At 50.6% G+C, this 24,274-nt stretch overlaps 3 protein-coding genes and 1 pseudogene across 26 annotated transcripts in view; all 4 read right to left on the bottom strand.

Moving 5' to 3' along the window:
* Nucleotides 1–270: 270 nt before the first annotated feature.
* On the bottom strand, nt 271–2,391 carry NDUFA4L2 (NDUFA4, mitochondrial complex associated like 2). 2 transcript variants are annotated; one of them, XM_023520737.1, is made up of 4 exons: nt 2,353–2,391; nt 1,708–1,796; nt 870–930; nt 271–738 (listed from the first exon to the last, which is right to left on the bottom strand). In XM_023520737.1, exons 1-4 carry the CDS (start codon nt 2,365–2,367, stop codon nt 682–684), a joined length of 222 nt encoding a protein of 73 aa, XP_023376505.1. In that variant the 5' UTR covers nt 2,368–2,391; the 3' UTR covers nt 271–681. The 2 variants fall into 2 exon arrangements, with proteins under 2 accessions (XP_023376505.1, XP_011373921.1); XM_011375619.2 differs by lacking the exon at nt 2,353–2,391 and adding an exon at nt 2,167–2,328.
* A 6,220-nt stretch (nt 2,392–8,611) lies between these two features.
* Nucleotides 8,612–15,061, bottom strand: STAC3 (SH3 and cysteine rich domain 3). 9 transcript variants are annotated; one of them, XM_011375610.1, is made up of 12 exons: nt 14,869–15,061; nt 14,091–14,157; nt 13,565–13,829; nt 13,226–13,323; nt 12,937–13,009; nt 11,932–12,029; nt 10,306–10,372; nt 10,092–10,141; nt 9,716–9,801; nt 9,473–9,524; nt 9,249–9,386; nt 8,612–9,073 (listed from the first exon to the last, which is right to left on the bottom strand). In XM_011375610.1, coding segments are annotated over exons 1-12 (1,095 nt in total). In that variant the 5' UTR covers nt 14,871–15,061; the 3' UTR covers nt 8,612–8,974. The 9 variants fall into 9 exon arrangements, 7 of the variants coding, with proteins under 7 accessions (XP_011373912.1, XP_023376462.1, XP_023376461.1 ...); XM_023520694.1 differs by having other exon boundaries at nt 12,937–13,111; nt 14,869–15,001; XR_002776334.1 differs by lacking the exon at nt 10,306–10,372 and having other exon boundaries at nt 12,937–13,111; nt 14,869–15,001.
* R3HDM2 (R3H domain containing 2) overlaps nt 14,927–24,274 on the bottom strand; it is a 42,711-nt gene continuing 33,363 nt past the window's right edge. For 8 of the 15 annotated variants that reach the window (XM_023520685.1, XM_023520690.1, XM_011375616.2 and 5 more), the window contains 5 exons: nt 21,326–21,495; nt 20,767–20,914; nt 19,279–19,376; nt 18,861–18,945; nt 16,640–17,977 (listed from right to left, as the gene is read on the bottom strand). In XM_023520685.1, the coding sequence (XP_023376453.1) occupies nt 17,637–17,977; nt 18,861–18,945; nt 19,279–19,376; nt 20,767–20,914; nt 21,326–21,495 (842 nt within the window). In that variant the 3' untranslated portion in view covers nt 16,640–17,636. Of the gene's footprint in view, nt 15,062–15,511; nt 16,490–16,639; nt 17,978–18,860; nt 18,946–19,278; nt 19,377–20,766; nt 20,915–21,325; nt 21,496–24,274 lie in introns of those variants that run through there. The other 7 variants (XM_023520682.1, XM_023520688.1, XM_023520684.1 and 4 more) reach the window with 3 other exon arrangements.
* LOC111729719 lies at nt 20,043–20,161 on the bottom strand (annotated as a pseudogene).

Below are 24,274 nucleotides of genomic sequence, written 5' to 3'. Positions count from 1 at the left end.
CAAATTCAATTTGTTAAATGAAATTGTATTTTGCCCACGGCTGCTTCTGTTTGATCCCAGGGGACAGAAGGGAGTAAGGGAGGGGCGGGGTGGCAGGAGGAGGCCCAAGATGCTGGGTTGGCTGGGGAGGCAGGGGCTTGGGCACTGAGGAAAGTGCTGCTTCTCTCTGGGCATAGGTGCCTCATCCAGGCAGGCTGGGCAACAGGCTACGAGCCCAGTCGAGCCAGAGCAACACCGCAGGCCTGGGCTGGCGCCCAGAGCCTGAGCATACGTGGGGCCCGCCACGTCGCTTGGCACTCAGAGGCCCCGCTTGCTCTTGGCTCACATCGGCCACGCTCAACACGTAGCTTGAGCCACACCCACACCCTACAAGGCTCCGGTAGCAGGGCAGAGGAGATGGCTTGGGCCTTTTGGGTCAAATCAGCTGCTGCCGGCTCTCTTAACGCCTCCCCCCCTCTCTTAACGCCTCCCCCGCGTGGGATTCAAGCTGAGGGTCAGAGGTGCTTCCGCTGCTGAGAGCAAGAGTAGAAGGTGGGGGTGGAGCTGCCTCCCCTCCGCGTGGGAACTGGGCCTGTGAATGCAGGATCTGGACAGGGTGGCTAGAATGCCACCCTGGGGGCTGGGAGCAGATAGTGGAAGAAATGAGAAGGCCGGCTGATGGAACTCACACCTCCGCCAGGCTCAGAAATCTGGCCGGTCCTTCTTCAGCTTCTTATAGTCCGTGGAAACTGCAAGAAACTGTTGGGGAGGGGGGTGTTGCACTGAGTGACCCAGGCCTCCCTTTGTGGGGGAGGGGGAGGTGGGGCACCGAGGAGTCGTTGGGGACCAAGAAAGAATGGAGGTACAACCCTAGAGCCACCGAGAGTTACCTTGTATTGGTCATTGGGGCTCAGGCGGTTCCAGGGCTCTGGGTTATTCTTTCGGTCCCAGCTGCGAGGAGGGAGGAAGAGAGTTAGGGTTTCCTCTGCAGGAGCTAGAACTCTGGAGCCTAAGGTAACACCCAGGGTCTCTGTCTCTACCCCAGCAATCTCCCAAATGGGGTACCCATTTACCAGAGACGGACAGGGGAGAGGGCATATTAGCAGTTGCTGACAAGTGAGACAAGAAGGCTGTCACCATTGTCAGCGTGAAGCCGGGCAGGTGACAGGCTGACAACTCAGCCCAGAGGCTCCCGCCCACTCCTTGCCACCCTAGGTCAACCCAGCCGAGCAGAGGGAATTGGGCAGAGATCCTGAGGGGCTGGGTTTCCTGTGATGTGCTTCAAATTGATAATGCAGACCTGTGCGGAGGATCTCCTCGCCCTCACTCTGGCCTGGAGTGGAGTGTCTGTACCATACAGGTCCCAATGGCACCCCCAGCTCCAGGCCCCCCAGAGCGGAGACTGAGGTACCCAAAGGCCGCTGGCGGCGGGCAGAGCTGCGCTGCCATGGCAACCAGGCCGGGAGCGGGGCGGGGTCCACAGCCCAAAGCGGGCCGAGTCTCGAGCCATCAAGAAGAGAGCGATCGGGTGGGCCAGAGGGGAGGCGGGCCCTCCCAGGTCAGGAGCGGGCTCTAGCCCGGAGATTGCCAGGTGGGGCAGTGGCCAGTGCGCTGCTGGGGTCTCCCCGCTAAGACCACCCATTCCCACCTTTCTGGAGAGGGGGATGCGTTCCTGCCCCATTTTGCCCCACCCAGGACCCCTGCCAACGTCCCAAGCTTGGCTTTTACCAGACATCGGGGCTACGCAAGGCGAGCCTCAGCAAGTAGAGAGCAGCGCTGCCCATGCCCAGGCCAATGAAGCCGATCATCGGGATGAGCTGTGGGAAAGACGGAAGGCACTTTCAGAGTCAGCCCCCTCTCCCAGTTCTCAGTGGCCCTTTACAAGCTTTTCTGCCCACTGGTCGCCACCCCTGTCCCGGGGCTGGAGCTCCTTCCTTTCTGGGAGAGAGGACGTGGAACCTCCCACACCACAGTTCCAGCCATCATCTCCCTCACCTCACAGAGAACCTGTCCCAGGGAGATTTAGGGGATACGGGGGCATATTGCAGGGGTAGTTGAGGGCACTCTGAAGGAAGGTTAGGAGCACTGGGGAGACTAGTCAAGAGGAGGGAACTGGGAGATTTGGGGGCCGCTGGGGCAGCGAGAGAGTTAAGAGTTAGAACCAGTGGCTCTGGGGACCTAACTCACCGCGGGATGTCTCTTGATCTGCCGGTAGAAGCGGGCCCCAAGACTGGTTCCTGCCATATCGCCTCTCTAGTGTCTGGTTCTCTGTAGCTTCTCCTCTCCCTTGCTCCTCCTGGGGTCCCGCCCCCGGCTGGGGAGGGGTCAGCCCAGCCCAACCTAACCCAGCCTGGCCCTCTGCACACGACTCACCCCACCCCCAGCCATTTCTTCTTTCCGCAGCTCCAAGCTCAGGGCGGGGAGAATTGTTGGCGGGGAGAATTGTTGGTGAGCAGAGGAGTTTCTGCTCCTCCATTCTCTTCTCCAGATGTCCGCACCCTGGACCACAGGACACCATCATACTTGGGCTTTGAGCTGCTCCGAGGGAGAGGCCTCACAGGCTTTGACCCAAACTCTAATTGAGAGGGGATCCAGAAGTGCGGGGTGGGACTCCCCATGAGACAGGCAGGCAGACAGACCTCCTGCTAAGTGCCGATGTGGAGTGTTCACAGGTGGGACCAGGAGGAGTCAGGAAAGAGCAAGGGCACCGGCAACACTTCCCTGACATTCTTAGAGCCATCCAAGATCTAGCAGGTCCTGGAGGCCCTAGTCCTGTCCTGTCCACAGTGTAGTGGAAGGGAGAGGGGGACAGACAAGCCAACAGAACTAAAGCAGCCCCAGCCCCTCTACTCCTGTGCGGTTTCTTCAAGTTGTATTGTGTTTGGCCTGGAATAGTGTTTGGTGGTCAGGGGACCAGGGATATCTTAAACACGGCTCTGGACAGAGTAAGTCAGAGGGTGAAGTTTAGGGGCTTGAGAAACTTGCTTGTCCTGCCTACTTCCTGTAGGGGTGAAGGTCAAGCCACCCATGGAGGCCACTCTCTGCTTCTGGCTGTGGTGCAGAGAAAGTGAATAGAGTGAGGGAAGTTGTCAAGGAAAGACAGACAAGATGTTGAAGGAGGAAAGACAAGACACATAGAAACAGAAGTGTAGAGTGATTGCCTCCCATTCCAAAGCCAACTCAGGTGTATGCTATGCTGTCAGGATGAGAAGGCTCACTGATACTGTCTTTGGGGAATTGGGGTCCCAGAGACCTAGGAGGAGCCCAGCCCTAACTACTTCTCCCCATTCCCATGCTAACCTCCACCTTCTCTCCCTCCCTGCCTTCCCTTGGGCATTTGGATTCTATAAAGGTCCCCACTTCTCCCCTCCAGAGCCCTATGGCAGCTTGAGCAGGGGAGATCTGTGCATCTACCGCTGCCCAATCCCACCCCACCTCCCCGCCCCGTATAGGGAGGGAAGGGGCCTCTCCTGGGGGCCCTTTTCTTTCCCTGGCGCTGATACTTCCCCCGCCCTCTGCGCTGACAAGCACGGCCGTAATTAGGCTGCGGGGTCCGGGGCTCTCCGCCTCCCTCCGGCGGATAATGAGATAAAGTGTCAGAGACACCGCGAGAACAAAGAGACAGAGACTCACTGAGATGCGCGTGGGGGGTGGGGAGGGGGACTGACGGATGTCAGAGCCTGGAGCAGCGCAGAGCCCAGCCCCCCCTGAGCACCCACACCTTCAGGGCCGGGCCAGGGAGTGGGGTGTCCTGTAATCCTTGCCCCCCTTTAGTCTTTGGGACTAAAAATCAATCTCGGAGCTCGAATGGAGAGGCCGCACAGCCTGGCTGCACATCTGGCTCTATGTGGTATAGCTGAGAACTAGGACATCTACAGGGACTTCTGGCCCCTGCGCCACGCCCTTTTGCTTCTCTGGCCCTCGTCTGCCTTCTTGTGTCCTTTTATGTGAGTTCTGGTGACCGGGGCCTAGCACGTCACAGACCCTTCGCCCTGCTCCTTTCCGACTGTGGGTGCGGATCTTCCTGCCTTGGGCCTCTGCCCCACTTTCCAAGCTCCCTATTACATGATTGTTTCTGTTGGGGCCTCTCCTTGACATTTCATCTGCTTTTGGTGCCAGTTGTTGACCCCTTCTCTGTGACTTTATTTCTAAGCTTCCATCCCATCTCTGGAGCATGGTCTCTGGGACACATGCTGGGGCATAGAACTCCTTGGGTTCCAAATTTCATCTCTCCCCACCTCCCCGCACTTTCCCAACAGAAGGACTCAAGCTACGCTGACCCAGCAGGTAAGGGACAGCAGAAGTCAAGCTGCGGGTTAGGCGTGGCCGCCGGGGGCGGGGTCCCTCTGGGACCCGACTCTGAACGCTAAATCGCGCAGGATACTATTCCGCACCTCAGGTCAAAAGCAGCTGGACCACGCGCAGCAAGCTGGAGGCAGGGGCTGTGGGCGCGGGCGCCCTCTGGAGGCCGAGACGCTCCAAAGCTTTTAGGGGAGATGCCTGCTTTCCCGCAGGTAAGTTCACCTAGTGTGTGGGTCCACGTCCTGCCCGCCTCTCTTGCCACTCCCACGGCCAAGGCAGTGGATCCCGCAGTGGACGGGGGGTGTATGGAGAGGGCACGCGGAAGCTCCCACCTCACCAAGCTCGGGCACCCCCAAGATCAGGCTGATTCCTCTCTGGAGGCTAGGCAGCCCCAGACACCTGGGACTCCGTGTCTGCCGTGGGATTGCCCTCTGCCCTCTGACCCTTCCTGTCCTAGTTTCTGGCTGCCCTTTTCTGCCTCTTTCTTCTTCGGGCCCTGTCTGCCTCTATCTCTGTGTCTCTGTGTTATTTCTGTGTCTCTGTTTCTTATCATTCTGGTTTATGTCTCTCTGTCTCTCCCTGTGTAGCTCTCTACCTGGCTTTGTCCTACATCTGTTTCTCTATCTCTCAGTGTTTGTCTCTCCTTTCCTCTACATGCCTCTACCTCGCTTGGTCTCTCTTTACAAATGCTTTTCTCACTGTCTTTATCTCTGTCTCCCCACTTCCATTCCCCAGTTCTATTGCTATTATCTGGCTTGCTGCCCCTGGGTGGGTGGAGGCGGCTGCGGCAGTCCAACGAGACTGCCTGGGGACAACTTGGGGCACTGCCTGAGGTCCCCTGCGCGGTCACCTCCACATGCCCATCACCTCGGCGCGGCCTCTGTCTTCCCTCAGCAGCTGTGGGGCGTGGAGGGGACATCCGGGAAGGGAAGACACAGTGCCCAGCATCTGCTCGGGAGCCCCGGGGACCCTGACCCCCTCTGCCGCTATTAAGGGCGCCAGGTCCCGAGGCTCTGAGATGATCGTGATTGCATCAGCCAGACAGCCGCGGAGCCAGGAGCCGCGCAGAGCGCGAACAAGCGAGCGAGACAAAGACTCCCGCGCCATCTGTTTATGCAAAGCACTCTCCGCCAGGGACCCTGGCATCCCGGTGCCTGGCTCGGCTTGGGGCACAGGGTCATGAGCCCGCTCCTGCTCGGTGCCTCCGCCGCGCCGCGGCTCCCCCCTCCCGGCACCCAGAGGGGCAGTGGGGCGAGCGGAACCGAGAGGGGCGGGGGTGTTGATGTGATTGGAGCAGACGCGGCTGTTTCTTCAATAATGGATGGAGATGATGCGGACGGCGGAGCCAAACCCGCCCTGAGAAGAGAGAGGAATAAAAATGGAGAGAGGAAGGGGCGGGGAAGGGAGACTCACCCGGGTGCGCGCGCTCTCTCATACACACACACACAAGAACACGCGCGCGCGCGCGCGCAGGCGCGCGTGCGTCACGCTGTCATTCGAATACACGCCGCCGTGTGGCTCGCACCCCGGTACACACCCACGCACTGTCACCAAGACACACACACCTGCAGGCGAAGACGCCAGAGCAACACGCACGCACTAGAGGCTCTTCCTGATTCTCACACATACACAGACCTGAGTCTCAGGCTGAGACCACGGAAATGCCAACACGCGGGACACATATATGCACATCTAGACACCCAGGGGCAGAGAAAGACAAAAATCATAGAAGTTGAGAGGAGCGGCAAAATGGGGAAAAGACCGATAGATACATATCCAGAGTACATACACACACCAGGGGCACACTCACCAACACATACGCCACACCTGGGGCTCTGATAGACTCACCTTACACACTTGGGGCACAGACACACATAATACACACCAGGGGCACAGACAACCATAATTTCCAGAGGAAGAGAGATCCACCTACTCCCCTCCCCGCCCCCCGCCCCGCCCGTGAATTCAGAGGTTGACACCTACACATATGCAAGGAGCTGCTGCCTGTGCCCTGCCGTGGTGGAGTGTGGCAGAGAAGTCACTGGGGTCCCTGTTAAAAGACCTTGTTAGCATAGCCATATAATGAGGTCCTGATGACAGGAGCTCCTCGGGCTGTTGCCCCTGCACCCTGTTGTACTGCCTGCAAGCTTCCTTCCTTGAGCCACAGGGTGGGTGGTGCAGACCTGGGGCCACTCTGGCCCCAGCCAACCCCAACTCCAGCAGTTGAGGAGAAGAACAGGAGCCATAGAGGAACATTGGCGGCTGCATAGGGAGACTCCCAGGATTCCCAACACAGTCAGGAGGCAGGGGGTGGAAGAGAGGGTCACTGGGTAACCCCCTCATCCCCTGTGCTGCCCAATCTTCCCACTTCAAGCGGCACTTTCTTTGCTAAGAGATAGGTGGGGACTGGGGAGGGATAAGGTGAGGGTTGTGTCCTGGACCCTAGTAACCCTCCCCCTCCTCTGGTCTGTTTTCGATTCAGTCCACTCGTTGCCCCAGACTTTTGACCTTTGCAGCGTGAAGCAGCATCATCCATCACCCAGGCGGCTGCTTACGGTAGTAGGGGGCGTTGGGGGCTCACACAGAGTTGCTCTCGCTCCTGCCTTCCTCTCCTGAGACTTGCTCTCTCGCCAACCGGCCAGGGCTCAACCAGCAGACGAGTACTGGAGGGAATGCGTGACTGGGCTCAATCGCAATATTGGGCCTTGTGTCGCACCTCTGGCACCCCAGCACCGTCCTTCGAGCCCAGCACAGCCGGCCTTCCCGCTCCTCCCACCCTCCCTCTCTCGGGCCCTTTGCTTAATTTCCTATTAACTGCTGATAAATCCAATTAAACCGCCGCTCTAATTAGGGACAGCTGCCGGCTCCGCGAGGCGGGGAAGGGGGGTGCCCCCCGAGTATAGGGGGGAGAACAGCCGCTCACTCTGCTTTTCGGTACCCCATAACAGCATCGCCGCCCAATGAGCCAGTAAATTGGTTTTGCTTCAGCATTGTGGGGGCCCCTGTTGGATCTCGGGGTGGCTCTGATTTTGAGTCTCTCAGACCGCTTGATGAGATATGACCCAAGTCCTAGCCGCCCCCCCGCCCCCTCCACCACGTTCGTGATAGGAGGATCCCGGGGAGGGACGGGGGCAAAAAGCTTGATTTGTATGTGGTGGTGGAGGGGGCCCTGTGATCTGTTCCTATTGCAGCCCAAGCATGATTAAAGGAGGGTTGCCTGAGTCTTCCTTTATGACCCCGTCGTACCTCCAGGAGTTCAAGACAGTCAAGGGCAAAGGGAACAGGAAACAACCCAGTACTGCAGCCAGTCTTCTTGTGTGCTTCCCTACCCCCACCACATTTCAGCCTTCTGGAAGGAAGGGGGACGTGTCCGTCCCGGGCCCTCCTCTTCCCCAGCCCAGCTGAGCCTCTGTCCTCCCCCCCGCTAGCAGCAGATGGTGCCCAGGCTCCCGCTGCCAACCTTGCTAGGCGGTGCCAACCTCAGGCCTGGCAGACAACGGGCAGAAGAGGATCTCCTGACTGGCCAGGCTGACCCTCCCCCATCCTCCATCAAGCTCAAGACCCTCCGCCTGCCCCAATCCAGCGACCACCCCAGGCTGCTTCCCAGGTTCCCAAACTCCTCGTCTCCTTCAGCTCCCTTCTCCACACCTTCTTGCTCCCCGCCACCTGCCACCATGACCAGGGCCGGCATATTTGCATATCTACATATGCAAATAACAACATTTGCATACGGTGCGCTGCAGGGGTGGTCTCTGCGTGAGCCCGTTAGCTGTCTGCCCTGCGCCCTCTCACTTGGTACCTGTCGCAAAGGGTTGGGGCGGGGGCCGCGTGGGAAGGGTTAGCCCCCCGGCCTTGCTCGTTCAGTTCCCCGGAGGACTTGAGGAAGTGTTGCCATGGAGACGGCACGCACCCCACCCCCTCCCAGGCCCAGGGTCTCGGGCTCGGTGTCTCTGGTTCTCCTTTATTCCCCCGCCCGGTCCTTCGCTCTCCAACCGAGATCTTGCATCGCCCCCTGGCGGCCTAACTCGGCACTGAGCCAAGTTCCAAAACGTAAGGGGCTGCTCGAGGATAAATCGGTAAGAGATGGGGGACCTGTCCTGCTACCTCATCTTGCTTCCATCCGCAGGGGCTCGGGGACGGTGACCCCAGCCCGGCTCCCCTTTTTTCATTGACGACAGAGGCCTCGCTTGGCAGACGCACCCGTCTCCCCGCCTCCCACCAGCCTCAGCCCAGGTGGGTTTTGGGTTATCCCACCTGGTGAGACAGGATTCTCCACTCCTTCGTAGGCCTTTCCCTCCCTCTCTCCTTGGATCCCGGTTAAAGAACAAACTTTTCTAACTTTTGCCAAAACTTTAATAAATTTGCAACGTTCAACAGTTCGCCTCCCACCCACCCTCGCACCCTCGCACCCTCAGGGCGCCTCCTAGTGGAGACGCATTCTTTCTTTTTCCAGTTCTCAAAGGCTGGACCTGAAGGGTTTCGGGGGAGGTTGCTCTGGGCTCCAGTTATCTGACGCCCTAGGTTGGGGGAGGGGGCAGGAACCTGCCCGCTAGAGCCCCGTCACGCTCTGGCGGGCCTTCCCACCCCTCCCCTACCCAATAGTATAGTTGCTTTCGCCCCTTTCCTCTTCAACCTCCACTGGGCCTGCCCAGAATGGGGCATGGGTATCTCCCGCCAGCAGGCGCCTGCACACTTAAATCTCCTCCAGGAAGTCTGTGGGGAACAGCCCCACCTTACGGCCAGTGTAGACCTTGACGTAGCCGCCTGCTTCATCTCCTTTCTGCACCACGATCTAAAGGATTAAAGGATTAAGGAGGAGAGGAATCAAAGGAAAACGTAGGAGAGGAGAGCAGGGGAGCCCGGAGTTATGGAGGCCCGTATATTATTAATGGGTTAAGATCAGCAAGGAGTGTGGTTTGCAGAGGATTCTCCCGGCCTGGGGGGTTGGGTAGGGGCACCAGAGCTACCTGGTCCTTCTTGAGAGTGATCTGGCCTATCTCACGGTTCCCCACGAAGGATCTTGTTACCCGGTGCACACGTTCTCCAGAGCGGACTCGAATGATGAAGTTTGGAGGGAAAAATCCGACCTTCTCCCCTATTTTCCCCTAGAGATGGTAGGGAGACTTGGTCTCTCAATTTCAGGTTCTAAACTCAACCCATGTCCCACCTTAGCTTCAGTCATTTTTCTTACCCGCCACCACTCCTCATTGGAGTCATCAATGACTGTGATCTTCTCTCCAGGCCTGGCAGAAGAAGGGAAGGACCTCTGAGATTTGGGGCCTTATTTACATATCCAGTCCCTTGGCTGTACTCAGATCCAGCCCCAACAGGCTCCAGGCTCTGAGTATCCCCCTCCCACCTTGTCTTTCCCCTAGAGAGCTAGGCTCTCCTCTCACTCACAGTACATTCCCACCCCAATTCTAAGGCTTCTCACGGGAAATCCAGGTCATCCTTCTCCAGAGCTTTGAACCGATAGAGAGCAACAAAGTAATGAGACTGCTGGAAGCCAGGCTGTTTGTGCTGGGGGATGAAAGAGGGTGATGAGTCTCAGGGCTCCTGTCCTACACTGAGGGGCAGAAATCCAAGGTAGGGGCATTCTCCAAACACACTACATTCCATCTATCTTCCAGGTCCTTAAACTAAGAGGAGTTTATTGGGGTGTGTGTGTGGGGGTGGGGTGGGGTGGGTGGTGAAGGCAAGTTAAGGATGATGGGAACCCACAAAGTGCGAGCTTTTGCTAAGGTCATGAGTGGTCTCAGAACTGGGTTAGGGAGAGGACTAGGGTCCCTTCGGGGAGAATAGATTCTCACTTTGTCTTCAGGTGTCTTCTTTTCAGCCTTCTTAGCCCCTTCAGGGTTTCCTACGATGGGAAACACCAACAAATTGTCTCTGGCTCTTGGAGGGTAGCCTTCATTCTCTTACCCTTCTCTTGTAAGACCTGGCATGCCCTTTGACCCTCCATCCCCTGTGCCACAGCTGATCTCCTGACCCTACTCCATCTCTATGGATGGAGGTGTTACCCACCATCCTGCGGTTTGCCTTCCTCTGGTCTGGCAGACTCTGGCTCCTCTTCCATCATGGCTGCTAGAGGCTGGAGGGGGCACCAGAGTTAAGGAAGATACTGTCTCGGGAACCCATACTTGCCCTGGCTCTCCAGTCAGGCCAGAGAACTATGAATAGGATCTCAGGGTTGGAAGGAGCCTTGGAGGAAATATCTAGTCGACCACCTGCCTGATGCAGAGACTTCCTCCAAATTATCCTGGCAGGTGGGTCACCCATGTTATATTTGAATGTAGCTAATGACAGGGAGCTCACTACCTTGCAAAGTAAGCACATGTAATTTGGGGGCAAGTCCCTACATTAAGCCTATGTCACTCTCCCTGTAACTTGTAGTTATTGGTCTCGATTTGCCTCTGGAGCAATATAGAATATAGTCCCTTTAAAGATCTGAGGACAGCTGACATGTCCTTCCTGTTTTTTCTTCTTTAATCATTCTCAGTCCCTCCAAATCATGCCCAAAGATCCCAATTCGATATGCTTTACTCTAATGTCTGCCCTTAAAAATACTCTAGTGTGTAAGAGAAAAAATGGGCAGCATAGTTTTTATAATACTTTTAAGAAAATAGAATCCAGATATGGTAGTCTTTCTGGAAGCAGCCAGAACACATTGTTAGTGCCTTACAGTCATTCTACGGAAATCCCTAATTTGCACTCAACCTTCATATCAACTATTTTGAGGCCAAACCTCTAGTTCTGTTTTTGTACAGTTGATTTTTTTTTTGATCCAAGAACAGATATGTACATTTTTCCTTATAGAATTTCAAATTATTAGTTCAGGGCCTTTCTTCTAGTCCGTAAGATTTTTGAATATATTATTCAGTGTTTAAGTTTTCCTTCCTAGGTTTCCCACAAACTTAATGGATATATCGTTTATATCTTCGTTTGCATCTGTGAGAAAAATGTCCACAGCTGAGTACCAAGGACCAAACCATGTTACGAAGCATCAGAAATCTCCTTTTAGCATACACTCCTTAAAGGGCCAGGATACTTTGGGTATTGTCATTCAACCAATTTTAAGAATCCATCTAATTGTAATTATTATCCATATTAGTCCATCCTGGCTGTCCAGAAAGATGTAAGGATATGCTAACAAATTCCTTGCTGAACTGAATGCAAGTCTATGGCATTACCAATCTAGTAACCCTATTACAAAAGGAAATGAAGCTGCTTTTGGCTACTAGCTTTGTGCCTCAGTTACCTCATCTGTAGGTAAATAAGTCAGACCAGACGATCTTCATGGACCTTTACATGACTCTAGAATTCTCTGATTACTTGGCATGACAAGTTCTCTTCCCCAGATCCAAAAGCATAGCTCTTGCCTCTGTTGTCCAGCAATGCCAGGGACTTGGGGCCTAGCCTTCAGCTGGTTACAGTGGTTAATCTGACAATTTCAGAAGGAAGTTCCTGAAGAAAACACATACTATGGCAGGAGTTCTTAACCCAAGGACCTCTAAAATTGCATGCAAAAATTTGTCTGTTGGGTTATGTGCAATTTTAGGGGAAAGGCTTCTGTCAGCTTCCTAGAGAGGAGACAGGACCTATTCCATGGGATCTCTGGAAGGGACCTCAGTAGGAAGGTATGGTGCTCACATTTTTCTTATCTGCCTGTCCCTTCTTCCGTTCCTTGTTTGCCATAATCACCCCAGTGCGCAGGGTTTCAAACACAGGGTCATTACGATTGGCAGCAGCTAGTAGGAATGGGAGAAGAAAGAAGATGTTACTAGGGAGGCAGAGAAAAAGCTTGGAGGAAAGAAAGACCTTCTAAGTGAGGAAGAGGTGGGATTAAGTAGATACGTGCGTGTGCGTGCATGCGCGCACGTGTGTGTGTGTGTGTGTGTAAGATTAGAGGAGGGTCAGCTGGGCATACCTAGGTCTAAATCTACAAAGAGCTCTAAAGACATCACTGGAAATGTAATGTGATGGAGAAAAATATTTACCAACACTCTTTCCAGACAGAGCATTATATGATGTTGGAAAGACAACTTTGCTAAATTGCTTGGGAGTTGGGGAACACTCAGAATCACTATTCTCCTCAGTAGAGTGGTCCTTTAACTATTGGCTTTTGTTCCACTGAGTGGCTTGTGCAAGCTGGGGTGCTACCACTAGTGTGTTCTTTTTACACCCATGTCTTCACAGAATCCAGCCTCTCTTCCAAATAAATGACAATGTTGAACAAATTGCCAAAGAATACATTTTTTAAGGGCTGCCAAATTATGAATCTGCCCAGGATGTCCACAGCTCTTGGTCTGGTTCTGAGCTTGGCATTCTTCTGTAACAAGGATGAGGACAGTCTAGAATCCTTGTTTGCTTAGAAATGGTTTTGCATATCAAAAGCACAGATTCTGAAGTTCAGCAGGTGAAGGTTTCAGTCTTGGCTTTGTTTCTTTGATAATGGTATAGAGACCTAGCTTAACTCCCTCAGCTATCAAATGGGAATATTGACTCTGCATCCAAGATGTCTAAAATATTAGGTTGAGAGAGAACCTTGGGAAATGGAATCTTTCTGTTTTAGGATTTGGTTTCTAAATCTAGAGGTGGTGCTAAAACCAGCTCTAGGCTTAGCCCATTCCCTCAGGTCCCATGTGGGGCACTTACAGATATCTTTGACACAAGCGTACTGCTGGTTGCTGTAGAGTGGGGAGCTATAGGCCCGACGGAAACCAGGGGGCTGTAGGGTAGGACGGGATGGGGAAAAAGCATTAGCGAGAGCAAAGTGGGGCCCAGAACCCCATCTCTCCCATGAGTGCTCACCCCTTCTTGAAGACATGGGCTGAAAAAGAAAAAGCAGGGAAATGGATGGGATGACCTGAGGAGGGACTGGCAAGGGGGTAGCTGGCAACATGTCCCCTCCCTTCTACTTTCTTGCTCCCCAGAGCCTACTCACGATCTTGCCAAAGCATCTCTGCATCTCCACGTAGGACTGACAGTGTTCGTGGATGTTAGTTTTGCAGTTCTTACAGCGAAGCCCAAATTTGTTGTTGACTTGGGAGAGGGGGAGAACATTTGAGTAAGCTTTGTGTTTCCCCTTCCCTTTATACCATTGCTGCTACTCTAGCCCTAGGTCCTTTTTCTGTCTGGGACCCAACACTTTGTCTCTAACAGTATTTTCTTAAAGCCAAACCTTGCCACAGCCTGTCTGCTATACAAATATTCCTCTCCTAAACCCTTTTCCCCACGCCCTGATCCTGACATCACACACTCTCAACTTCCCTTCATGACTCACGCACAATCATCCGGGCACAGACATCACAGAACTTGGGCTTCTTGAAGAAATGATCTTTGAATTTGTGGGGCTTATCATTGACAAGCTTAGGAGGTTCTGGGGGTGGTTCCTCTTCCTCCTCCTCCTCCTCTTCTTCCTCATAGATGTAGTAGATGGGCCCACCCCCAGCTCCCACAGCCTCCCCATTGGCCTGGGGCTCTGGGAGCGGCTCCATCTCCTTTGTCCCTGTAGACTCCTTCCTGAACAACTGCTTCAGTCGCTGTAGCTGAGGGAGGGAGGGAGTGAAGGAAACTCCATGTTAAAAGAATTGTCATACTCTTTGGAGTAAGTAAGGCTGAGGCTAACTAGACATTTTTCTAGCCTAGGGCAAGGGGCGCACACCATGATTAGGGGGTATTGAGGGCTGCAGGTGTTGGCTAGCATTCTAGCAAGAAAAGAATCACATACGAGTACAATTCAAGCACCTTTCAAGGGCTGCAGTGGCTTCCCAGCTCCCCATACCCCATGGTCAGAGGCCCACACTCACCCCACTTTGCCGAGTCTCTGCTGGGAAGGAGGGCTTAGGGGACTCCAGCACCTCCTTTTCTGTCATCCTGCAAGAGGTTGGACCCCATTATGAAATCTAATCCCTGACTGCTATTCTTCCCTCCCTTATTCCTGTCCCTTGCAGTAGGGTGGTCCTTACAGGTGAGGCTTTGTGAGAAATTTGGTTAAACAGAGATCTTTCACAGGGCCTTTGAACAGGAAGATTCCATGGAAGTCCAGAGAAAAGCTCAATAGACTAAATAACTTTCCAACTAGTTTCTCAAACTGACTCCCATCCTTCCACCCTGAGGGGAAACCCCAGAGTTTCCAGCCTCAACAATGCTCAAGGCTGTGTGGTAATTTCCTACAGGTACTTTGTATCTGGAAATCTGTGGGCAATAAAGATGTGACACATACCTCCCCAATCTCCTTTCTTCAAGGGGTGTAATGTGTGGAGGGTTGGGCTGAGACATTTATTCTCCCTACCTCCTTCTTGAGCCTGAGGCCCAGTGCCTAGTTCCCAGCCTGCCTCAGGCCTCAGCTATTTTAAGTTTTCAGAGTAATATGAGCCTTTCCTTCCTTACTATTCTATTCCCTTGACCCCACCCCCACCCCACCCTCCAATCCTAGCTTTGTCCTGGAGTAGAACAATAATTTCACTTCTAAAACCCAACTTACTCACAGATAAGGAGAGAAATGAAGAAAAGTAATAGACTAAGGATTGGGGAAGCTGGGGTGAGCAATCCTGGAAATGGAAAGAGAATGAAGAGGCAACTTACATCTGGGATCACCTAAGTCAGTCCAGTCTGTGGAAGAGGGAGCTTCTGCAGTCTTGATGGTGGCACTTGGGTAGGGCTGGTCTTCTTCCTTGGGGGCTAAGCCCCCCCAGTACCCTCTGTACTTATACCAGCTACCCAGACGGTATTTGTAGACCTAGCTTCTTGCCTTGGTGTCAAAGCTGAAATGACAGGGCTGGAGGAAAGTGGACAGCTGAGAGACACAGCTGACACAGAGAAATTAGACACGGGGAGGTCTGGGCAGGGCTGGACCCTAACTCCTCCCATCTCCCAGAACTGCTGTTTCCTGGTTTTTCATCTATAGTGTGCAGGTCAGTATGGGCTAAATTCAAAAAAAGACAGTGTTCATGCTGTGTACTCATTTGGGTGATTTTAGATGACTGAATTAGAAACAACTTTCCCAATACCCTTTCTCCAAGGTCCAAACATCTCCCCAAGTCTACCTTCCCTGGACCTACTTAAGGAACTAGGCTTCAACTTCTCAGCCACTGTCTTCTTTTGGTTATGTTTTTATACCCTAGAGGAAAAGGCTGGGAACTGGTAAAGAACAGATCATTTTAACTTTCAGAGCTCTACTATCAGACTAGATTGCTTTCTTCTCCATGGGTAGTTGGAGGGTGCTTTGCTGCCATCCTGTATAAGGGAGTGAAGAACACGTAGCACTGCTTTGTTCCCTCCAGCTGTTCCGAGACATCTTTCTCTCTACTCTAAAATCTTGTCATCAGGGTGAAGGGACTTCTTAGTTATTTAAAAAAAAACCAAAAACAAAAAAAACAACAGGCTGGGACTTCCAACTGACTCTGGGAGAGTAAAGGTCTAATGATCAGGTAGAGATGGTCTTGTTGACATTGGACAGGTTATAATAGCTGACACACAGGGGAGTCTTTAAGTAATATCTCCTTCCCCATGAGAACTGCAAACTCTTGGAGGTGTCAGGATGGCCAAGCCTCACACTTCCTAAGTCATTTTGATTCCGATTCCATCTTCCTCCTCTGATGCCCTAGTGTATGAACTGACAGGTCAGTGAGCTATCTAGCATTCTTATCTCACAGAGATGCAGCCTTATGCTCTGGACTGTGACGCGCCTGAAAGAGAAGATGCTCTCATCTTAGAGGAGAGCAATTTGGAGGTGGCAATGTAGTGCTGCTTTATCCCTTTTATCTGTAAGAAGGATTACACTGGAGGTTGGGCCAGACAAGCTTCAGAGGAGCCTAGCTAGAGATACTGCTACCCACACCGAAGAGATTTCCAGGGCAATATTGTCATTTCTGCTTTTTTTCTCTAAGGGGCAGGTGAGATTGAAAATGGTTTGCTGGATGCTTCTGGGTCTGCAGGCTCTTTAATGACTCTTGTCTGACAGACTGAACATCAAGACTAGTTTTGAGAAGCCTCAGACAGAAAAGTTTCATCTTGCAGGCAGGTGGTTTCTGCTCTTCACCTTTCTTTAACTGCATAGGATGGGGACTGCTGAGCTTGCCTGGATAATATGGCATCTTGGTACTGTAAGTTTAACTAACAAGAGTTTTTTGAAAGAAACATCCGCTTCTGTTCCTGTAGAACCCAATCTTCTGGCTTTAAGATTAAAGGCCCAAGTCTTCCATCCCTGAAGTTTTTAGAAGATTAGACAAACAGGTATGAGGCCAGCATCTCAATCCAGTTCTAGACCTCAATTACCCCTCCCCAGCTCAGCCTCAAGGACCCTAAATAAGTGTTGCAGAATTCACAGAGTGGAAGGAACCTCAGAGGTCACCTAGTCAGTCCAAATCTCTTATTTTATTGGTAAGGACTCAGAGGTCCAGAGTTGAGAAGTGATGTGCTTGATGAACCAAGTTAGTGGCAGAGTTGGGAGCACCCAGGACCAAGGTCCCATTAGAGACCCAGACGCCCAACAGAATTATGTGTAAGGAGGAGGATGGGATACAGGGAATAGTGTTAGGAAGATATATATGCATATGCTAGGAAAGCCATCCAAACCCAAATCAAATCCCTCCAACATTGTGGGGCTGTATCAATCCAGGACCTCTGACCCCCACCTATACCAGGGCAGCAACAGAGAAACAGGGATTGACATCCAGTGACAGATTTTTTTTATATATTTAAAAACAAAATCAACCTCCCCCCAAACAAACAAAAAATCAGATTAAATAAAATTTACAGTGAATATACCCAGCAAACATCTGTATGTGCAATTAAATACTGTGTCTGTTACTGCGGCACAAACCTCAAACAATATACAAGTGTTCTGGGGGGTGGGGGGAGTCCCAAGTTTTAACTCTGTGGGGTTTGGAGAGACAAGATGGGGAAAATGAGAGAAAAGAGAAGTCAATTTTGTTTTTCTTAATTCTGTCCATATAAATATATTCATAAAGACAAAAAAAAAGGCGGGGGGAGCTTGGGATGGTAAGGAAAAGGAGAATAGGGGAGGGTGAAACTCCCAATTCTACCTGACCAAAAAATATGGAAGAAATTAATTTTATGGTGAGAGAAGAGATTAAAAAATGACTGAAGAGGATGGGAAGGAGAGGGAAGCAGAGGAAGGCCAACCAGGGAAAAAGAGGGGACCCATGGCTGGGGACTAAGGAGTCCAGTGCCAGTGTGAGCATCTGTCTGTTTCCATTTTCATCCCTACTGTCTTAGGCTCCAGTTTAGTGTCTGTCACCTTCCTTTCTGCCTCTGTCCATGGTCTGTCAGGATCTCTTGACTCCCTCCACCCTGCCCCCACCTATTGCGCCGATCTCTTCCCCTCCTGTTTATTGAGAGCTGGCTCGCTCCAGGATCCTCAGGTCATAGTTCTTTTTGGCCACTCGAAGTTTGAAGCGACTCACAGAGTTGTTGAGGCGAAGGGAGGCATTCTGAGCAGCCAGAGGGCTTGGGAACACAGCCACGATGGTGTACAAGGCAGCAAGGTCCGCGTGGCGGCCATTCTCCGCAGTCCCACTGTTGTCCCCTCCACCCCCGCCAGGCAGCCCCTGAGCATCCTTGAGCCACTGTATCTTGGCGCCGGACATGGCGAGCTGAGTGAAGAGTTTGTCCGCCTCAGTACGAGTGATGCCCTCAGGGAGATCTGTCACCTCCAGCACCCGCCCCAGGACTGGAAGGGGAAGAGAGAAGAATGGTTGTGAGAGGGTTAGAGTAGGCAGGACTGGACAATGGCCTGGCAGAGAAGTATCCAGCTGACTAAGTCTGTATATAACACCCTCAAAAGCCCAGCCTTTCCCACTGAGCCCTTTCCTTCTTCCCAGTCAACGCAACTCCTCACCAGCCAGACTCTGATCAGGGTAGCTAGGAGAAACAAAGGAACCTTTTTCTTCTCCTAGCCCAGAGATGCAGGCAAGAAGAGACTGGGACTCAGAATTCCAGATTTAAGATCTGGAGACCCACACCTCAGTTCTCTCATAGAGAGCTGTTACTGTGAAAGAAGTGTGGCTTTTGCTGATGTTCTTTCATAAAGTCAATAGCCTAATCTGAAATATGTTCCATAGCTCCTTTCCCATAGGCTGGCTCAAATAGATTCCTTTCTTAAAGTCAGTTTCCTCTCCTTTCCTTGTTTAGCAAACTGCTCCACAAAGGAAAAATCCTGAGAGATTCTGTATGCCTAATATAAAAGGCCTGCAAGAGGAGAGTTACTTCTCTATACTTTCTTGTCAAGTTTCTCCTGAATTAGGTCTAGGACTACCAAAGTTAGACATCCTAGATTAAAGTCAGGACTACTCCCACAAGACGCTCTGTTAATAAGCTCAGCAACCCTCATCATTGTGTTATTCCTAACTTTTACCACCATCTTCCCCAGGACTTAGAATAGCTTGGTAAGGAGGACAGAGATATTTCATCCAGCTTCTCCTTGCTCTTGAGTACAAAAGGGTCCTATTTCTACTTCCCACCCTAAGATGGCTTTTCCTAGCCATCCTAGGCTAGTAATGTAGGGCTGAAAAGGTGAGCACCTTCTCTTGGGGATTCAGCATCCTGTCACTCACCAACATCTGTCGTCCCCAGGTCAGTGGAGGCAGATTTGAGTGCTTGTCTCTTGCTCCGGTTTCCATGTTTCAATCCACTCTGTCCCTTCAACATTTGAAAGATAACTCTCATTCTGGGCAAATAACACTGACTGCCTTGCATCTCAATGTCTGCCTGAGAGATTAAGGAGGAGTACCTAACCCTGATGACCCCACCCCACCAGGTAGTCAGATGGGCCAGGGAAAAGCCACCAAGAAACACAGGGATGAGGTAGGAGGAATGAGTAAGGGAGTGGGGCAAGGCTCCTCCCACTTTGTTCATACTCTTTGTGTTGTCTTTGTCCACCCAGCTGGTTGAGGAGGATGGCTCAGAGACAGGGGCCCAAATGAGGAGGGGGAGGGGTCTGACGGCCCTAAGGCTGATGGCAGACACCTTTACCTGGTGCACCGTGTAAGTTGACTGGCCATGGAGCAAAGGAGGGCAGATGGACAGATTGTACTGTAATGGCTGGCCCAAGAGGGCATAGCGCCCATCACCTAGGGAGGAAGAGCAGATTGTTTTCTGGGAGTTTGAGCTTCATGGTATGACTTATAAGACTTCAGGGGCTCTGGAGATAGATACTATTACTACTTTTTTAATAAGAGCAATACCTATGAGACTGATTAGAGTTGTCTCTCTTCCTAAACTCCTTGGCTCTCAGCTGTATCTCAGACAAATGGGACTATTAGGATCCCTCACCTTTGAAAAAGGGCTTTGTCCATTATAGACAAAAGGCCCTGGAGGAAACCTAGAGACCTCATGAATGTCTTTTATTTCTTATATAGCTTTTTCCCACCTCAAATCCAAGGCTCAAGTTTCTAACTCATGTGAGAGGCAATAAAATGTAGTAGACAAAAGCACAGACTTAGAGCCAGGCTGCCTAGGTCCAAACCCTGGCTGTTACTAGAAATGTGATGTTGGGTATGTTTTCCCCTTGATAGAGTTGCTAGGAAGGTTAAATGAACATAAGACAGGTAAAGCATTTATAGCAATGCTTGATAAATACTAAGTACTTAAGTGTCACCTATTATTGTCGATAAATATATATCAAAGCACTTTAAAGGTTTTTTTTTTTTTTTTAGGTGAGGCAACCCTTGGTTGACCTCACAGATTGCAAGGACCTTGTCAGCTTACAATCTCTTACTTTTTTATTTTATTTTTTACACCTACAGCATCTAGTCTTCCTAGGTGGTCTCTCATCCAAGTACTAACCAGGCCCGACCCTGCTTAGCTTCCGAGATCAGATGGAATCGGGCTTCTTCAGGGTAGTATGGCTGTAGACTTAAAGTTTTTAAACCATATTCTCATCTTTTTTTTTTTTTTTATACTGCTTGTGACAGCCTAGACAGCAAGCAGATAAGATTATTCCCATCTTATGTGTGATTAACCCTGTATTTTATGGATTAGGAAACTGAGGTTTGGTTCCAAGTTTAAGTAACATGTTCAACATCACACAGCTATTTAGTGGTACAACTAGAATTTGAATCCAAGTCTTTTAACCCATATCCAGTGTTCCTTCTTCTAAAGCCATTCTGTTTTTGACACAGTCCCCCATATTTCCACGCCTCAGACTCAGTACTGATGGGATGAATTCTGGTTTATCAGATAGTTCAGTGAATTTCTTTTCCCTGGCTCAAAGTCACCTTTACTTGGTAATAAATACTAAGTATGTAAAGGTGTTATATAGTAAGTTAACTATGGGCATTTCTAAAAAGGGGCAGGTGTCCTTGGCCTAAATAGGAATATTAAAATGTAAGAGCTGGCTTCCAGAGTTGGATGACCAGTCACACTGGTTCCCTGCCTGTTGCTATCTTCTTGATCTTCCCACTTGGAAAAGGGATGTGAAGGGTGAATTTGACAGCAGTCAGCCCTAATCTAACTCCTTACCCTGTGCTGGACCCCCAGGTCGGGGAAACTGTGTGAGGACTGGAAGGGGACTGAGTCCTGTGCAGACACTGCTGAGGCTGGTGACAGGAGAGGGTGCTGGAGACTGGGTAGGAGATGTGACAGGGCTGTTGCTCATTTGTGTGTTGGCCTGTGAGAGAGAAGAGTACAAATCATGTGAACACCAAACATTATCCTCTGGATATTCCTATGGCTTGGCTTAAAATTCACCTCCCTCAGGAAACTTCTCTTGCTGAACTCTGCCAAAGTCAGACTGTTCCTTCAAATTGCCTCCTTAGTCCCTAATTAGTATGTATTATTTTAATACCCACTTTTTTAAATACTGTTTTAAGTATTCTCTTAGCATTTTCAAGTATGTGTCCCATCTGCCAGCTTAGAACTTAGGTTCTTCGAAACAAGATAATCTCCTCTATTTCTTGTATTTCTCCCCCAAAAGTACGCAGGGAAAGACATGCAAAAGAGGCTGCTCAATGACAAAGATTACTCTCTGAGAAGAACTGGTCACCTCCTTGCCAAGACAAAGATGGGTTGCAGGACTCACCTGGGGGCTACTGTCAGGACTGTACAGGTCTCCAGGTTTTTGCCCCCGCTGGTCCATGCTATAATATTTACAGTGACTCCACTGGACCATGGATGGGTTCTGGGGGGGCTGGGGTCCATTAGGGACATTCAGCTGCATGACCACCACACCTGGTCCAGAAGGTGACACTCCTGAATAGTAGGAAGAAAGTGACTGGTTATGAATTTAAACTGTATTTTGGGTGTCAGCTAACTCCGAGTGGGAAAGCCAGTAAGCAAATACATTGACTCTCTTCAGGGTCACTTAAACTGTGTCCCGCCAGGAATCTGAGATAGTTGCTGATTTGGTTTCTGACTCTCCCTCCTCAAGCCAGTGGAAGGGACATAAGTCCCAGATGCCAATACTCTCCTGGCCTTCACCTGGTGAGGGGTACTCTGGTATGCTTGGCAGAAAACTGCTCCATTCTGTCAAAGTAGGGTATTACCAAATGCCCAGATCAGATTGCTCAAATGTCTGGGCATGGTACAGGTCTCAGTCTGAGGCTGGGCCAGGGCTGTAGGCACGTGAAGGCTTTTCCGGTAATGGCTGCAGATAAGTCAGCTAGCTATCTTTGGTTGTTCTGGAGAAGATGAATGCAAACAGCTTCACTAAGTCAGACCTAGAAAGTACTTCTTGGGCAAGGGTGAGGTGTGTTGGAAATATACATTTCAAGCAGAAGGAATGGCAGAGATGTATGTCATATTCAAGAAATGACAATTCAAGGTGCTAAGGCACTGAGGCTTATGTAGGGAAAATAGTAAGAGATAAGATACGTTTATTCATTTATTCAATAGACGTTTACTATGTGCCAGTTCCCATGCTGGGGACTGGGTGTACGATAAATAAAACTGGTCCCTGCCCTCATGGAATGGACAGTCTATTAGGGAGTCGGACAGCAAACAAATAGTTGATGTCAGAGTTTGAAGCACATTCTGGTGAGAGTCTTTAATCTGTAGGTATTGGGGATAAGATCTGTGCTTCAGAAAGCTAACTCAAATGGCCGAATGTAAGATGGCTGATGGAAAGAGTGACTAGTGGTAGAAAGACTAGTTAAGAAGCTATGGAAACTGAACAAGGAGGTTCAGCTATGGAAACTGAATCAGAGCAGTGACAGTAGGAATAGAGTAGGAGGGTCAGACCCTCTTTGAAGGTTTCACTGACAGGTTCAGGTAACTGACTGGATACAATCCTGAGGTTTTAGCGCAGGCAACCATGGATAGTCTTACCCTCTCACAGGCTAGGGGAAGGAAAGGGCTCAATGAGGAGGAACACTAAGTCCCAAATCTTCCTCATGGTGAAAAACAAAGTAAGGGGTCAGGGAGAAGCAGTGTGATGGACAGTCCCTGCTGGGAGGGATGGGCAGGAGCTCTGCTTCACCACAGGGTACTGTCTGGTGTGAGGGTTTGCTCTTGACCTCTCAGGCTATATTTCTGTAGAGAGACAGGCTGAGTTCATATGTGTGTAGTGGTAGAGAAATGGAACTGGGGCTTGCAAGCTTGAAAACCTGCTGCAATGCTGCTGTTTTCATGGCTCTGTGCTCTGGTGCTGCCACTGCTGCTGCCATCACATTGCTTCCTGTGACGGGAAATGTTGCAGCCTCTGCCCTGGGCACCCATCCTGCTGGGAAGTGAGCGTGATTGCTTTTCTCAGGTAGCATCAGTCAAAGGAAAAGGAAAAGGAAAAAAATGGCAGAAAGCCTGAGAGAGCAGCTCAGGAGACACAGCATCTGTCATATTCTATTCTCTAGTCAATTTGTGACCCCCTCCCAGCCCAGTTCATCTAATCGAAGAGCACAAATACTCAGAGAGACTGGCTCATACCTTCCTATCTCCTGCCAAAGGGGACAGGGTATTCATCAATATGGCTTGCAGAAGGACCACGGAAAAATTGCACAGTTGTGGAATGTCATTTAACAGCTACCCCCGCCACTATAGTTGCTTTGGGCATTTTATTTCCCCATCCTAAGAGCCCCCACCTACTCCAACATCCTCTACCAACAAAATTGCAGTTGACCTTATTCAAATATCTCATTGCTACCCGAGGAGGCCAAGGCAAAAATAATCAAATCTACAGCTTTTGGAAGGCAGTTCATAATCTGAGACTAATGCCGTAGGCCAGTAAAAGGTAGTGGATATGTGAGTGTGTAGGGTGTGGGCATAAGTAAGGTGGTGGAAGCTCTTTTTAATACCTACATGTAGTCATAAAGAGCTATTAGGGGGCTCAAGGTGAGGGGGAAAAAGAACAAAGCCTTGGTATAATTTTCTCTGATTCCCAACAAAAACAAAGCCAGAGTTCTCAGAAGCAGCCTGATTCCTGAGCTCCTCCCTCCAATGAGTTCTCCCCCGCTGGCCTGGAGCATTGTTCCTTCACTCAGCCTAGGACACAGAACACTACTCTGCTGATGAGCTGATTTTTATGCTTCTCTTCTTCAAGCCAAAAGCAGGTGGCATGCTTTAGCAGCTGAACTTGTTGCTACTTCTTAATGGACATGGCAATGAAAAAAAAAAAAAAAAACCCACCACACTGCCCAGTGACAGCACTTCCATATAATCAAGTTGGAGGAAGGAGCCTGGGTTGGAATGGGAAGAGGGAGAAGAGGGTTGAATAAGGAAATCAATTTTAGCTCGAAAGCTCTGAAAGGAGAGGGGACGTGTGAATGGCTTTTTAAGTGGCATCATTAAACCTGGGCAGAAAGGTCGATTGGGCAGAGCAAACCACATAAATACAAACAGATGACGTTTATGTCTGGCAAAATTGGTTTCTGTTTAGTTGTTTTTTTAGACACTAAGGTAGAAGATTGGTAAGGTTTTTTTTTTTTTTAACACCAGAAATCAAATCTATGGAAAGGAATGTCTAGAGAAATAAAATCCACAGGCACCTTTCTCAAATTACAGAACAGAATCCAAGAGTATCTGTTCTTTTTTTTTTTTT

Source organism: Pteropus vampyrus, unplaced genomic scaffold, assembly GCF_000151845.1.
Source record: "Pteropus vampyrus isolate Shadow unplaced genomic scaffold, Pvam_2.0 Scaffold276, whole genome shotgun sequence".
NCBI classification, from domain to species: domain Eukaryota; kingdom Metazoa; phylum Chordata; class Mammalia; order Chiroptera; family Pteropodidae; genus Pteropus; species Pteropus vampyrus.
The sequence above is the reverse complement of the archived record's forward strand: the minus strand, read 5'-3'. Positions and strand labels throughout refer to the sequence as shown.